At 35.1% G+C, this 15880-nt stretch overlaps 2 protein-coding genes across 5 annotated transcripts; both read left to right on the top strand.

Annotated features, from left to right (window-relative positions):
- On the top strand, positions 4866–8889 carry LOC18775215 (exosome complex component RRP41-like). Its single transcript, XM_007205692.2, has 7 exons — positions 4866–5173; positions 6079–6157; positions 6405–6507; positions 6593–6713; positions 7354–7442; positions 8271–8420; positions 8607–8889. The coding sequence occupies exons 1-7, from the start codon at positions 5032–5034 to the stop codon at positions 8694–8696; spliced, it is 774 nt and encodes a 257-aa protein (XP_007205754.1). The 5' UTR covers positions 4866–5031; the 3' UTR covers positions 8697–8889.
- On the top strand, positions 9052–14794 carry LOC109949541 (exosome complex component RRP41-like). Of its 4 annotated transcripts, XR_002271990.1 has the most exons (9): positions 9052–9450; positions 10310–10388; positions 10631–10733; positions 10831–10951; positions 12189–12277; positions 12767–12916; positions 13321–13428; positions 14132–14274; positions 14511–14788. XR_002271990.1 is itself a non-coding variant. In XM_020565387.1 (8 exons), exons 1-7 carry the CDS (start codon positions 9315–9317, stop codon positions 13426–13428), a joined length of 786 nt encoding a protein of 261 aa, XP_020420976.1. In that variant the 5' UTR covers positions 9052–9314; the 3' UTR covers positions 14132–14794. The 4 variants fall into 4 exon arrangements, 3 of the variants coding, with proteins under 3 accessions (XP_020420976.1, XP_020420977.1, XP_020420975.1); XM_020565387.1 differs by having other exon boundaries at positions 14132–14794; XM_020565388.1 differs by lacking the exons at positions 14132–14274; positions 14511–14788 and adding an exon at positions 13809–13828.

The following is a 15880-nucleotide window of genomic DNA, read 5'->3' as shown; positions in this document are numbered from 1 at the left end:
AGTTGACCAAAAAGTCAAAAACCGGTCAAAAACCGAACCGGACCGGTTTGGACCGGTTCCGGATCCGGTTCCATATCTTCAAAAACCGAACCGGGCCGAACCGAACCGGTGAAACTAACAATATATATAATTTCAATATATATTTATATTTAATGCTATATTTTTAATTTCACTAAAAAAAACTTAATATTTATCCAAGTTCAATGTCAAAATATCTCTCTTTTCTAACTTTAATATTTATTTTTTATATGAAATTGAATAATTTGTTAATTTTCAAGTAAAAAAATAATATTTCAGTTGAGAATTGTATTAAAAAATAATTTAAAAAAATAATTTTTATAATCCGGTTCAAAACCGAACCGGAACCGGTTCAAACCGAACCGGACAGTTTTTGAATTTTTTTTATTAAAACCGAACCGAACCAAACCGGATGAATAGTATCGGATCGGTTCTAATTTGAGGCAAAAACCGGTCCAAACCGAACCGTGCCCACCCCTAAAATTTAGCATAAAAAACATACAAATTAAATGCAACAAAAGGATTAACACAAGAATAATAGAGAAAACCACAAAACATACTATAGAAAAATAATATTTCTCTATTATTGAGTTTATTTATTAATTTTTTATATGCCTTCATAGAAATAATGGGGCAACCACCAAAAAGCCCACAAAACGAGGGCCCTAACAGAAATGTCAAGTTGGTGGGCTATTTAATTTTGTTTTTCTTCAAAAACCTACATTGGCTACAGTAGGCTGAAAACAAATTTCTTCAAAAAGCTTCTTAGACTACAGTCCAGTGTAGCCTTGTATTGTATGTAGTTTCGTCCATGCTTGGCTGAAAGCCAAAAGAACACAAAAAATCAGGGACTTGGATTCTCTACTCTGATTTTCTCTACTATTATTTGCTTGATTTTTGTCTTTCACAGGCCATCTCATTAACATTTAATCTAAGGGCTCGTTTGGTAAGCGGGATTGTCATGGACTAGACTAAATATTGGGACTGTCTTAAATTGGCTTGGCTTGGTATAAGCTGGATAAAACTTGTACTGTGTTTGGTGTGCGATTGGACTATGACTAAATTTTTTGACTTTTTTATTTTTAATTTTAAAAAAAAAGGCAAGTAGATTTATTTGTTTTGTTTTCTTAACTTTTCTTCTTTCGTTCTTTGCGACTACATCTTCTTCTTCTCCCTCTTCTCTCCTTCTCCACTTCTTCTCAATCTATTTGTCTCTCTGCTTCTTAATTGAAAATTTTATATTCTCTCATTTTTCCTATTTCACTATTTCTCTCTTCACCCTCCTCTCTCTTCAATAGCCACATGCCCAAACCCCACAATCTAAATTTGGGAATTTGCTTCTCTGAGTAGGCTCTGCTTGGGTGGATTCTTTGATGATGAATTGCTTGATGGTTAGCTATTGTTTTATGAGGTTCTTCCCCAATTTCATATAAAGAAAAAGCGATTTGAATTAATTGATTTATTTCCTCCATTTGGGTTTTGTAGCAAACTTAGAGAGAGAGAGAGAGAGAGAGAGAGAGAGAGAGAGAGAGCAGTTGACATGGATGAGGGTTGGAGGCCATGGCTGTGACGAGGTGTGTGCTTAGGTGGGAGGTGATGGCTGTGACGAGGTGTGATGGGGTGGGAACTGATGGCAAAGACAAAGGTGTGGAGAGGGGAGGAAGTCGCGAGCGATGAGGTGGGGATTATTTGTCCCCCCTTCACAGACGGGTCTCACTAAGCCCAATTAAGAATGTGTATTTGGTGGGCCCCAGATTATTAATCATATTTAAAACTAGAACCATATGACAACAAACATGAGATAATTTTTTATCCAAGCCAATCCAAGTTAGGGAGGCGCACCAAATGAGCCCTAAATGACTTAAAAATTGACGCATCATTCTTCAAACAAAAAAGAAAAACAATACCCTAACCCAGCTAACATCAAACTTAACATTGGCTCCCCCTTAGCATGTCTTCTTCCTGCCTCTGCCCCCAAAATCTTATCTCTCACCAAGCTTTCATTTCTCCAAAATTCTGTAATCACAATCCTTTTTCTTTCCTATATCAAAATTATATATATATATATATATCTTTCCATATCCATTGATTCGAGAAAATAACCATAACTCATTAGTTAGTAAACCTTACAAAACAATCCCAATATCCAGGTCTTGGAACATAATTCCTCTTTTATCCAGGAAAATAGCGAAGGAATTTTTTTTTTCTTCAACCACCCTCGTCACATCAAAGGATATGGGGAAATAAGTTTGCTTTTTGTTCTTTTGATAGATGGGAACATGACCTACAATGGGATTTCCATGGATATATGTAAGATCCCATCTTGCCATGCCTTTAAGCAGGACGAAGAAGAATAAAGAAAACAAGGACTTTTACAAACAGAAAGAAAGAAAAAAAAAATCTATTTTACATAAAATAGTTGAGAGATTTTTTCTTTATGGATCCACCTTGTCCATATAGTTCATTCCATTGGAGGAGCTCCTTCATATTTGTCGACTCTAAGGACACACTTGAGCATACTTGGTGGCATCAATTTCAATATTAACAATATTAAACAACCAAAGCTCTATCACTAAACAAACGCTGCAACAACCAGAATGGATTGTGATTATAGACAGGAAGAAAACGTGTGACAGGAAGAAGGAAGAAAAAGGAAGAAGAAAGGGATAGGACGTTAAGTTTGACGTTAGTTGGGTTAGGTTATTGTTTTTCTTTTCTAATTAGGAGTAAATTGGGTTTTTGCTTGAAGAATGATGTGTCAATTTTTAAGTTCCTTAGATTAAATTTTAATAAGGTGGCGTGTGGAGAACAAAAATAAATCAAATCATGATAGAGAAAATCATAACAGATGATCCGAATCCAAAAATCAGACCAATGGTCTAATTACTAGACTTTAGTACAAACGGGCTCTAGGCCGTGCTACCTACTACTAGTAGATCATCTTAGAAAACTGCACTAATTGGAAGGGATAGGTGTGTGTCAAAACTGTGAACTCCCATGTCAAAATTGAAGCTCAGCTTTGTCAAGTTATCCGCCACCATATTGCCGACCCTATGCGTGTCAAGAATCCAACACAAACTAAACTCAAAACTAATAAAACTAACTAATTGGTATATAGTTTATCGCCAATGTAACAGAAACTAAAAGTTAAAAACACTTGACTCCCAATAAAAATCAAGTCAAATTCATCATATATATTGCACCAAAGACTAAGAAGATGCCTGATGAAACGAATACTCTCACAACCATATTGGTAATCAAATTAGAAATGGAAACAACCATCACATTTGCAGAAAAAATGCTTAATTTGGTGCATAAAAAATGCATAATTTATTTGCAATGGCTTCGGAAGAGATCTAGAAAAACACAAAAAATAAGCTCAAAGCTATACACCACTCTAGTCCCTGTCGGGGGCTGAGGAAGCTAAGGCCGGGGGTTCCTATGCCCCCTTTCAATTTTATTGAGGCCTTTGTTTTCTTAACACAATTACCAATCTTTTATCAAATTTAATTGAGGCCCTTTTTATGTTTTTATTTCTCTCTTTTCACTATTATTACTATCTTTTTTATATCTATTTTTGTCTTATTTTGACTCTAAATTTTGTAGTGATAAACTATAATTGGAATTTCTTAGTGTGTATTTAACAAAGTACATGAAATTTGAATCAATATCTTCTGCTAGCATTAATGATGAGTAGATAGTTCATGTAATATGTAAAATAATAGAGTATAATAATCAAATTTAGGGATTTTGTATTAAGTAAAAAAAATTCAAATGTCATTTCAATATGTGAGGTGCCCCCTCTATACAAACTTCCTGGCTCTCCCACTGATCCCTGCTACGCCCAACAAAACTGAATTAAACAAAAGCGGGTTCCTTTGATTCGGTTAGGTGCTGATTGGGTAGCTTCGCAAGTTAAAAAGGGGTTGTGCGCTGAGGCGTGGGTCAATAGACCTCCAATCGCCCTGGTCTTCATTTTGTCCCTCGATAGTTTGCTTTGCCCTTCGCCTGTATCTGCTCGATCCTGAGATAGTCCTTCACAGTTTTTTTGGCAGTTATTCGATTGAGATCAATGCTTTCCCAAAAATATAGTTTACTCCAATATCTCGATTGAGCTACGTTGCTCTGATATGCCATAAAGTATTTGGACAATAGTGGAATTATTTTTTAATACTAAGTTTTTATTGATGTATATAGGTCACAACAAATGTACACAAACCTCCATAAGAAAACAGATATCCAGATATCCATTATAAAATATTTCCTACACAAGGTATTCATGAGTTCGGAAGATATCATGAACTTCTAACTCGAAAAAAAGTCACAGGAAATTTGTTCAAATACTAAACTCACGAAGAATTCTCACGAAGTTGATTGTAAGTTAATTAAGTAGAACATTAAAATGATTGAATTCAATGAAATCTAAGTTAAGATGGATAAGGTGGTCGTCATTCAGCATTGCGTGTTTGCTAACGGCTAAAGATGGACGTATGGCCCTGTGCAAAAAATTCAGATTATTATTATTATTATTATTTAATAAAAGGATTTGCATATAGAATTCCTGGGTGTCCCAATGACAAGCTTGGGTGCATATAGAATCCTTAAAAAGCAAACTACTAATTCTACACATGCATCATGTGGAGGCAATTATTGCTGAAAAAATTAGTGGGAGAAAATATGGGTGAATTTATTTATTTATATTTAGTGTTACTTTTTTCTTTTTTTTCTTTTTTAAAAATAATAAATTTGATATGCAAGTGTAATTATGAATATAATTGAAAATTTTATTTAAAAAATGATGACGAGCTTTTAGACTATATAGTCCAATGGGCCTTCCATAAAAGCCCAAAATAAAACAAACACGTGGCAAAGCTTCTCTAGGTCCGATCCATTTATCAGGAATCCGAAACGCACCGTATAGGAGGGACAACGACAAGGAAGGACACGGAAAAGCTCGAAGCAGCAGCCAGCACACACACAGAGAAGAAGAGGGACTTTCGATAGTCGCCGCCAATGGCCGGAAAAGGTGGAGCAGCTCCGAGCACGTACTCTCCATCTCCGACGACCCAGAAAACCAAATCACGCATCTTCGGAAACGACGACGTCGATTGGGTTCGATCCGATGGCCGTGAATTCCACCAATGCAGACCTGCCTGTAAGTTTTTTTTTTTTCTGTTCATCTAATACAAATTTCATATGTTTACTCTTGTTTTTCATTGTGTGTATGTGTTTTTTTTGTGGGTTTTTTTTAATTTGATGGTCTGCAGAATGTGGTTTCTATTGCTTATGTGTGTAAAAAATGGAGGAATTCAGTTGGTTAATCAGATCAAGTGAGAGTTTTGCTCTTGTTTCTCGTGTTATACTGTAATGTGGCAAGTGGGTTTTCAATATTTTCATTGTTGGGTGCAAAGAATTGTGCCTTGATGCAATTGCTTTTGGTCTCTTTAGTGAATGCATGAATGTGTTTTAGTTTGATTTAAACTTCATCAACTGTATAAAGCTTAATTTCTTACAAATTACTATATAACGCTTGATGTTGTTTGGCTTTCATTACTCTGTTATATTGGTTGGTATGGTTGGAATATCCATTTCCGTTAATGAATATATGGGATTCAAAAAACAATTTCGTTCTATAATCAAATTTACTTGTACTCATTTAAAGCACATCTATGAATGTATGCTTCCTTGCGCCCAATGACATGCCATTTTTTGTGAGGTCTTGGTTTATATTATGTGTATTCTGCTTGGTTTGGTTTATGTTATGCATGCCTATATGTTGTTCAAATCCTGAATTGAATTCCAATAATCTCTCTACTCTTAAGAACTATATACAGAATGTTAGTTTCTGACCTTGTACATTCTGCCTTATCCATTCTGACCTAGAGATGGTCCGTCTAAACATTTAAGCTGGTAGATGTTAAAAAATTAATGCTTATAGAAAATTCCAGGGGCTTGTACAGATCCTTGTTTTCATTTATAAATTCTCTTTATTGTAATTTCATTGTATGGTTACATCATGACTTTCATAAAATAAACTCAAAAGTTTTGGGTTAATGACAGTTTTCAAGACTGGTGCTGTAAATGCTGCTGCAGGATCTGCTTATGCAGAATTTGGAAATACCAAAGTCATTGTTTCTGTGTGAGTAAATCTTTTGGATGTTCGTAGTCTCTCTCACTTTTGTTCTTCTAACTGAATGTCTATCATGAAAATCCATGATCATGTCGAACATTATTGGTATTATTGATAGAGTTGCTTTTTCACTATTTTTAATTATTTTTATTTTAGTTATATATTGATTCAGGTAAGCATATTACCATATAATTTTGGATCCAAAGATATATGCAACGGAGCATGTTTTACATTTTATTTTTCTCGGTTGGTTTAGATTTGGGCCAAGAGAGAGTAAGAAGGCAATGATGTACAGTGATATAGGACGTTTAAATTGCAATGTCAGCTATACAACTTTTGCTACTCCAGTTCGTGGACAGGTATATGACCTTGTGTTGATGTATCTTCTGTACCACTTTTCTTATTGAAATCATTGTAATTAATATTTGAACTCCTCTTTTTTAGGGGTCAGACCACAAGGAGTTTTCTTCAATGCTTCATAAAGCTTTGGAGGGTGCAATAATATTGGAAACTTTTCCAAAGACTACAGTGGATGTTTTTGCATTGGTGTTGGAATCTGGGGGAAGTAAGTTTTCAATTAGTTTTAAAATGCAAACTTCTTTACTTTTCAGCTGTTGCAAGAAGGAAATAGAATGAAGAAAAAGAAAGACCAGAAATGACAGAGACGGGAATTTAAATTGGAACAAATAGAGTATTTTCCTGCTATGTGAATGTTGATGCTTTTATTCGGTGCTGCTGCTTCCAGTGATTATGTTAACAAATCTTGTACAAGAATTTTGCCACTAACAAGAAACTTAAATACAAAGGTGTTGTGTTTGTCCATGACTTCCTTGGACTCAAGTTGGCACACTATGGATTTGTTCTTAGGGTAGAATTTTAATGTTGGTTTCGGTGAGAGATAATTATCTCTTACTTAGCTGACATGTAATGGACACAATGAGTTACAGAACTTTCTTTGTGTGAGAAAGAGTGTGATACAGTAAGAAGTAAACTTGATAATAACCAATTATAGTAAACAGATAAATCACTTTTGGAATAGAAGGGAGATATAAGGATTGATTTTAATGTTATAGTCTTATTTGGTGCATTTGTGCCTTTGATTATTATTTTTATTTGTGCCATATAATTCCTGATATATTTAAGTGAATGCAAGACAATAATAATGCTTTTGTGAATGTTGATGAGTTTTTTCATTTTTGTTGCAGGTGATCTTCCTGTAGTGATATCATGTGCTAGCCTTGCCCTAGCAGATGCAGGGATAATGATGTATGACCTTGTTACCTCAGTTTCTGTGGTATGCTTCGACTTTTCAACTCTCTTGATAATCAAGCTTAAAGCAAGAATTCTGGTTATTCTATCTCTTACCTTGTTTCAAGTTTCCTTTACTTTTTTTTTTAAATAAATAAAATAAGAACTTGTCATGCAAACGTGATGTTTGTACGCGAAAGGCCCAGTTCAGAATAGGCAGAGAATTGAGACTTCGAAAACTTGATCACATGACACTGTACATAATGCAAAATCTGATTGTTGATCATCATGTTGTAATTGTTCCGTTCTTTTGGGTAGTCGACTAAATGTCAAGTTTACTGATTAGTTGTCTCACTTTTGTTTTTTATTCCCACATAATACTGTAAGCTTTTATTTTGGAGAAGAAATCTGATGATTAATTCATACTGCACTTTCTCCTTAAATATCCAATTGATAAGTATTGTGTGTGCATGCACACGCCCATGTGAATGTATGTAGATCTGCCATTTTATCAAATGTTTAACTTATTAATTATTGTAAATTAAATACCATAACCATATTAACATTTATTTCATGGTTTCTTGGAACATCTTTCTTCTTTTCGGTACTGCATGGTTTAAAGTCTGGTAAACTCTCTCTTTAAACTCATTGCTTGTAAGAAAGATAGTTGCCATTTAAATGTTTATAGCATGGGGGCAGTTTGTTGTACGTTCTACCGTCAGCTATCATTTAGCACAAATTTGTGGAAGTTCTATAGGTTTGTCTTCTTTAGATTTACAAACAAATTTGTGTGCCGTAGTGACTTCCATGTCAAAGTTGTTTCATTTCATTTTCGATTTTTTCATTCACTTATCCCATTTGTGGTCGTGCCTAGTCTGGTCTCGGAAAGAACCTTGTCATTGATCCTATTTTGGAGGAGGAAAGCTATCAAGATGGAAGCCTAATGCTTACTTGTATGCCTTCTCGCTACGAGGTCACTCAGCTAACTATTACTGGGGAATGGTCAACCCCAAAAATTAATGAGGTATGACAGTCAGCCGATTTGTTCCTTGAAATATTGTATGTTGTTCATCAAAGAATGTTATCTATCTTTTGACTATAATGTCTACGTACGAGAATGCCAAAAGAAAAAAAGTAGCATTCCACAATAACTCTGCTTTTGATATGGTTCGGATGAGGCATGTGATGCTAACGTAGTTTTTACGAGCAGGGAATGCAAATATGCTTGGATGCCTGCTCAAAACTTGCAGCGGTCATGAGGGCGTGCTTGAAAGGACCTGATTCTACCTTAGAAGAATAGTATAAAAGTTTTGGCTAATTGTACATGATAAAGACTTTAACATTTGATTATTTTTCTTCTCAATTATCGTCTTCTCCAATATCAAGATTGAGTCCCATTAGTTTGATGTGCTATAATGTTCTTAGACAATAGTGAAATAGTTTGTTACTGTTAATCACCAATTTTCAGATTATAAGGTTATACAATTTTGGCACATCCAATTGTTTCAATACAATAAAAGAAAATTTAAAAATAAGAAAGGGGAGTTTTTACAGCTCCATGACCAGTTGACGTGAAAGTCATATTTTGAAAGTCATCAAAGACTGCAGAGAGTTGAAGATTTAACAATGTTTTTTTTCTTCTTAATCATAATACTCAATTATTTTTCTTCCTAATCATAGTTTTCTCCGATATCTCAATTGACTCCCATCACTTTGATGTGTTATAATGTTTTGAGACAATAGTGAAATCATTTTTTAATACTAAAATTCTACTGATTTATAGGTCACATCATACATAAAGAAAACAAACTAAATTTGGATGATGCGATGTCCACAATAAAAACATTTTCCACATAAACTATTCATGCGTTAGCAGAGCACACAGACAAAAGAGAGGGAATTTTGATTGTCGCCGCCAATGGCCGGGAAAGGTGGAGCAACTCCGAGCACGTACTCGCCGTCTCCGACGACCCACAAGACTAAATCACTAAGCTTTGGAAACGACGACGTTCTCCGACCCGATGACCGTGAATGGCACCAATGCAGACCTGCCTGTAAGCCTTTTTTTTTCTGCTCTTAATCTAATATAAATTTCCTTCCTTTACTCTTGTTCTTCTTTTTGGGGTTCCATTCTTTCGTTTTCTTTGTTTTTTGCTGTGGGTTAGTTGTAATTTGATGATGTACGGAATGTGGTTTCTGTTGCTTTTGCATGTCAAGCTACTCAATTGGTTAACCAGCTCAAGTGAGATTTTTCCTCTTGTTTCTGGTCTTATATTTTAATGTGGCAAGTGGGTTTTCAATGTTTTGGGTGCAAAGAACTGTGATTTGCTGCATTTGCTTTTTGTCTCGTTACTGAATCAGTCACAAACACAAGCGTCGAATGCGTTTTAGTTTGGTCTCCTGCAATATACTGCTTGGTGTTGTTGAGTTTTCATGAACGTGTTTTTGTTCTGTAATCAAATGTACTTGTACTTGGGTAAACCTATTATAAGCGTATGTATAGTCTACTTGAATCATGTGGATTAGGAGAGAAAGAGAAATAGTAATGCGTGTTTGGAGTTTGAAATCGTGCTTTCAATACGCTAAAAATGATGTGGAACAACCTTCTGTTGTAGCATGGCCTTTCGATTTCCAATGCATGCCTATATGTTGTTCAAAACTTAAATTGAATTCTAGGATATGAGCTCTTTACAGAAATGAGCTTTTGGACCTTGTTCATGCTGCCTTATACATTCTAACTTAATACTTTTAAGCTGGTTATCCTGGTTGATGTTCAAAAAATGATGCTTGCAGACAAGTCAACGGGATTGTAGAGATCCTTGCTTTGATTTATAATTTTTTACTGGCTGTAATGCCATTGTATGCTTACATTATGGCTTTCATAAGAAAAACTCAAGGTTGTGTTAATGACAGTTTTCCAGATTGGTGTTGTAGCTGCTGCTGCCGGATCTGCTTATGCAGATTTTGGAAGCACCAAGGTCATTGTTTCTGTGTGAGTGTATCTTTTTGAAATTCATACTCTCTCTGGCTTCTAGTTCTTCTAAGGGAATGTCTATCATAAATCCATGACCATGGCGAACATTCTTGTTATTATTTGATAGAATTGCTTTTTCACTGTTTGCACTCTTTTTTGTTGTTATATATTGATTCAAGTAAGTAATACCCTGTAATTTTGGATGCAAAGATATATGCAACAACGCATGCTTTACATTTTATTTGTCTTGGTTGGTTTAGGTTTGGGCCAAGAGAGAGTAAGAAGGGAATGATGTACAGTGATATAGGACGTTTAAATTGCAATGTCAGCTATACAACTTTTGCTACCCCAGTTCGTGGACAGGTATATGACCTTGTGCTAATGTACCTCCTAATCCTTCTTTTTAATCACGTTTCTTATTGAAATCCTTGTAACTAATATTTGACCTCCCCTCTTTTAGGGGTCGGACCACAAAGAGTTTTCTTCAATGCTTCATAAAGCTTTGGAGGGTGCAATAATATTGGAAACTTTCCCCAAGACTACTGTGGATGTTTTTGCATTGGTGTTGGAATCTGGGGGCAGTAAGTATTCAATTAGTTTTAACATGTAAACTTCTGTTCTTTCGGGTATTGCTAGTTTAGGTAGAGAAGGAAATAGAATGAAGAAAAGGAAAGACCAGAAATACAGAAGAGACAAATTAAATTAGAACAATTAAGATTACACTCCTTCTATGTCAATGTATACGTTTGTGTTCAAATGTTGCTGCTTCCAGTGAATATGTACTGCTTTTCACTTAGATTTCTATAACATACAAGAATCTTTCCACTAACAAGACACATAAATACAAAGGTACCTGCATTTGTCCATGACTCATGGTGTCCACACAGGCACCTTTTTTTGGTATTTCTTGGACCCATGTTTGGCCCAGTAAGGGTTTGTTCTTTGGGGCAAATATAATTGTTGGACAATTACCTGTTACTTAGCTCACATGCTGATATATAATTGATACTTAATTAGTTATAGAACTTTCTTTGTGTTGGGATGAGTGTGATAATGTAGTTATATAGAAAAAGATGTATAATTGATCATAAGCAATTGTAGTAATACAGAAGTCCTTTTGGGAATAGAAGGGAGATATAAAGATGATTTTGATGTTGTAGAAGTATTGTGCAATTATGCTATTGATTAATTGATTGTGTCTTTGTTTGTGGAGGGGCGGAAATAGAATGAAGAAAAGTTTTTTTTAAAAAAATGACAGAGTAGGGAATTCCAATTGGAAAAAATACATTATTCACCTGCTATGTCAAAGTGTATGTCTTTGTTCAAGTGGTGCTGCTTTCAGTGATTGCGTTAACTACTTTTCGCTTAGATTTTCTCCTGTGTACAAGAATCTGGCCACTAACAAGACACTTAAATTCAAAGGTGCTGCATTTTTCCATTACTCATGACGTCCACCAGGACATTTTTGTTTTGTGCACCGTAGATTTGTTCTTGGGGGAAAATTTGAATGTTGGACCATCCCTAGCTGACATGTAATCGACACAATGAGTTACGTAACTTTCTGTGTTAGAAAGAGTGTGATGGTGTAATTATATAAAAAGAGAACTGTACTTGATCTAACCAATTATAGTAAACGGAGAAGTCATTTTTGGAATAGAAGGGAGATATAAGGATGATTTCAATGTTGTATTATTGATGCATTTGTGCCTTTAATTTTTTTCTTTATTTGTGCATTATAAATCCTAATATATTGAACTGAATGCGAGGCAGTAATATTGCTTTTGTGCATGTTGATAAGCCCTTTCATTTTGGTTGCAGGTGATCTTCCTGTAGTGATATCATGTGCTAGCCTTGCCCTAGCAGATGCAGGGATAATGATGTATGACCTTGTTACGTCAGTTTCAGTGGTATGCATCTGGACTAGACATGTGCCCTTTTTAACTCTCTCTTGATAATCAAGCTTAAAACAAAGATTTTGGTTATTATATCTCTTACCTTATTTCAAGGTTTCCTTTATACCCCTTTGTCAAATTCGTGTGTCATTGTATCATGCAAACATGATGTCTGCGCGTGAATAGCCCGGTACAAAATATGCAGAGAATCGAGACTTTGAAAACTTGAGGACATTACACCATAGATAACACATATGATTGTTGATCATCATACTTTCTTTTGCCTAGTTGACTAAATAACAAGATTACTCCCAAGTTGTCTCCCTTTTATTTTTACTCTCCCATATACTGTAAGCTTTTATTTTGGAGAAGAAATCTTAGGATTAATTCATACGGCACTTTTCCTTAAATATCCAATTGGTCTGTTGTGTAAATGTATCAAGTTGTTTCTTTTCATTTTTTATTATTTTGTTCACTTATGGTTTTTCTGTTTGTGGTGCCTAGTCTTATTTGGGAAAGAACCTTGTCCTTGATCCTACTTTGGAGGAGGAAAGCCACCAAGATGGAAGCTTAATACTTACTTGTATGCCTTCTCGCGATGAGGTCACTCAACTAACCATTACTGGGGAATGGTCTACCCCAAAAATTAATAAGGTATGCGCTCAATTGATTTATACCTTGTTCTATCATTTTTTGTTTTTTAAAAGAATTTTATCTACTTCCTAACCATTATTTTTGCAAGGGATAATCTAAACAAGTAGCATTAAGTGTGCATCCAAGGTCATCTTTGAGTTCTAGTTTGGTTGGTTGTTCTTGCATGCACATTTTTGCGGGTTTGATGCAAAGATGATCTTTTCAAGTTGATAAAACCTTTTAATTTGAAGTCAACTAGGTGGATATACTTGTCAAAATTGGTTTTGTAGACCGAGGATTTTTTCATACAACTCTTTGTTAAACTCCATAGGAAGGTCCTTTCACTATCTATTGGTGGCATGTTTCTTATATGGTTTGACAAAGATAGCTGGGGCTTATGATACTAACATAGTTTTTGCAAGCAGGGAATGAAGATTTGTATGGATGCCTGCTCAAAGTTTTCACAGATCATGAAGTCATGCTTGAAAGGACTTGATTCTGCTTTGGAAGAAGAGGATAGTAATGTTGATTAGGTATTATCATTATTTTTATATTATATGAATCAAATTTTGACTATATAGGAGAAAGATTTAATCCTGAGTTATCTGAGAGCTTTTTGTTAGTGTTGGGCCAGATTTTTCTTGTACATTACCTCATCTAGTCTCAAATTTAGCTGTTTTTCCAACTTTGATTGGCAGTCCATGGTACATCACATCATATAGCAGCACTTCCTGATTTGATTAGGCCCCTCCTTTTATAACTGCACAATGACATCGTATAGGATCCTCTTCTTTGGCCATCCTTTTTCTTTCTCCCATATTACTGTTGTGTACTGAAATGTTATTTCTAATGGTGAAGTTTTTTTTGTGTTCATATCAATGATAACTCCTCTCTTCTTATTCTGCACCCTCAGTAACCTTGAAGTTGGTATAAGAGAGGAAATAACTCAATCTAGTAACTTTGAAGTTACTCTGCACCTTATGCCTTGAAGTAACCTTGAACCCGAGGGAAAACTCTAGGCAAAACTCTAGGCACACCAATGCGACCCACAATTCGTGCATTGGTTAATTCAAAGGTTCCGTAGGCTCAACGGAAAATCGACTGATTACTGTTTGAGTTTACAGTTCATCCCTCAGTCGTCAAACCAATCAAACTCAATCTAGTAAATCTAGTAGTGAAGATGGTTGGCCCTTGATAGATTCCAAATTTCTCATATCCTTTTACTTTTGTTGTAAGTTTCATTCTCATATCCTCAACACCTAGCTAAGAGAAACTGGTGTACTCCTTCAATCTGATGCCAAGATATTGGTTGAGAATTAGCAAGGGGTGCTAGCTAGAGGAGGAAGAAGCAACTTTGGAAGGCATTGTTCGATTGTGAGGTAAATGGATGAGGTCATATTCTCTTATGCCCCTCGTGCGTGTAATATATAACTTGTGTGAGGGATTTAATCATGCATGAACATGGCTTCTAGTAAAAATAATGCAATAATTTGGTACAAATCTTTTGCCACCATTGAAAAAGTTTAAAGATATTATTGGGTTGAAATGCTTTTGTGCCAGCAGAAGACAAATGTTAAACCGTGCATGTTTTAATTATATATGTATTAATTTCCAGTGGGTCACGCACACGTGCAGCGGAGATCATCCTCTCAATCCTGTTGGTGCCTCCTATTATTGTTGTTGTTGAGTTCCAGTCTGTGTTGCTAGCCAATCTGTATTAATAATTCCAACACCGAGGACATGATCCACAACCAATGAGTAGTTACCAGTTATGAATGATTAATACTGGCACAAGGACTGTTCATCATTTTTGCACTACACTACTCAGGTCTTTTTATTTGAGATTCGAATTTGGTATATTTTCTAATTAGAATGTGGGTTCAATTCAAAATTAATTGGTTCTCACTTGATTATAGGTGCAGAATTCTAATATCTTTTAAAACATTAAAACTAACCTTTTATCATTCGATGTGAATACTCTCAACACATCTCCTTACGGAAGGGAACAATTCTTATTAAGTGATGTGAAAGCATGTAGGGTAATTGGAATATATTATTAGTTGGCCAATGTATCTACACTTTGTATTAGATATATGTATACAATTAATAAGTCCCACTTGTTGTCTAATTTAGTGCATCCATGGCTCATCATCATTTCATGAATGATTATGGTTATTGGTTGATTCGCCCTATACTGCTAAAATGGACTTTCGAGCAGGAGTCAACTGAGATGCCCTGCTCGCTATATCATATGGATTACAAAGCAAGAGATTAGGTTACCTAAATATCTTGATTTGAGATTATTAGTAGTAAAACCACTCATAAAATGCCTCAACGCGGGTTACTAATACCATTTTTTGGTACTTTCACGACACTTTCATATAGCTGCATGTGAAATTTCCCCTCTTCTTAGCAAATTTTGCATGCTCAATGCTATACATTATTATCGAGCACCCTTCCCAAACATATATGAAACAATATCTTACTCTCATCCATCCCAAAAAACTAAACAAATCATGCATTAATTATCTCAAAATAATTAAATTAAAAGATGACATAGCTTACTTCATTATAGGACAAACTGTTTTTACAAATTCGTACGCACAGTACTTTCAGTGCTCATCTATAAAATCTATGGAAATACAAAATGAAATTAAAGTAACAATTAATTAAATAAAACTTAATTAAAAATAAAAGGCATGTTTAATTTCCATGTTGGGTGGCATGGTGCAAGGCCTTAACTACATGCCAGTCTGTGGTGCGGGTCGAGATCTGGCTGGCTTGTCGGATTAGTCTTGAACTTGAATTGATAACCTAATTTTTCTGACTAGATAATTCTGATCATCCATATTTAAACAAATATTTTCTGTTTTTTAAATTAGCCCATAGAGTTGTTTGAATTTATGAATATGTCCCACCGGCAGCATGTATAATAGTTCCCAGGGACAACAAGACGTGGTCAAGTTGTAGGCAGGCCAGGTTTTA

This window comes from Prunus persica, chromosome G6 (assembly GCF_000346465.2).
Source record: "Prunus persica cultivar Lovell chromosome G6, Prunus_persica_NCBIv2, whole genome shotgun sequence".
Lineage (NCBI taxonomy): Eukaryota > Viridiplantae > Streptophyta > Magnoliopsida > Rosales > Rosaceae > Prunus > Prunus persica.
This window is presented reverse-complemented; position numbering and strand designations above follow the sequence as displayed.

What these genes read in the sequence shown, in the direction of transcription:
- LOC18775215 (XM_007205692.2), top strand. Translation starts at nt 5,032, where the DNA reads ATGGCCGGAAAAGGTGGAGCAGCTCCGAGCACGTACTCTCCATCTCCG. An exon ending in ACCAAAGTCATTGTTTCTGT is followed by an intron (nt 6,158 to 6,404) that starts GTGAGTAAATCT and finishes CGGTTGGTTTAG; the next exon opens with ATTTGGGCCAAGAGAGAGTA. An exon ending in TTGTTACCTCAGTTTCTGTG is followed by an intron (nt 7,443 to 8,270) that starts GTATGCTTCGAC and finishes GGTCGTGCCTAG; the next exon opens with TCTGGTCTCGGAAAGAACCT.
- LOC109949541 (XM_020565387.1), top strand. Translation starts at nt 9,315, where the DNA reads ATGGCCGGGAAAGGTGGAGCAACTCCGAGCACGTACTCGCCGTCTCCG. An exon ending in ACCAAGGTCATTGTTTCTGT is followed by an intron (nt 10,389 to 10,630) that starts GTGAGTGTATCT and finishes TGGTTGGTTTAG; the next exon opens with GTTTGGGCCAAGAGAGAGTA. An exon ending in CTACCCCAAAAATTAATAAG is followed by an intron (nt 12,917 to 13,320) that starts GTATGCGCTCAA and finishes TTTTGCAAGCAG; the next exon opens with GGAATGAAGATTTGTATGGA.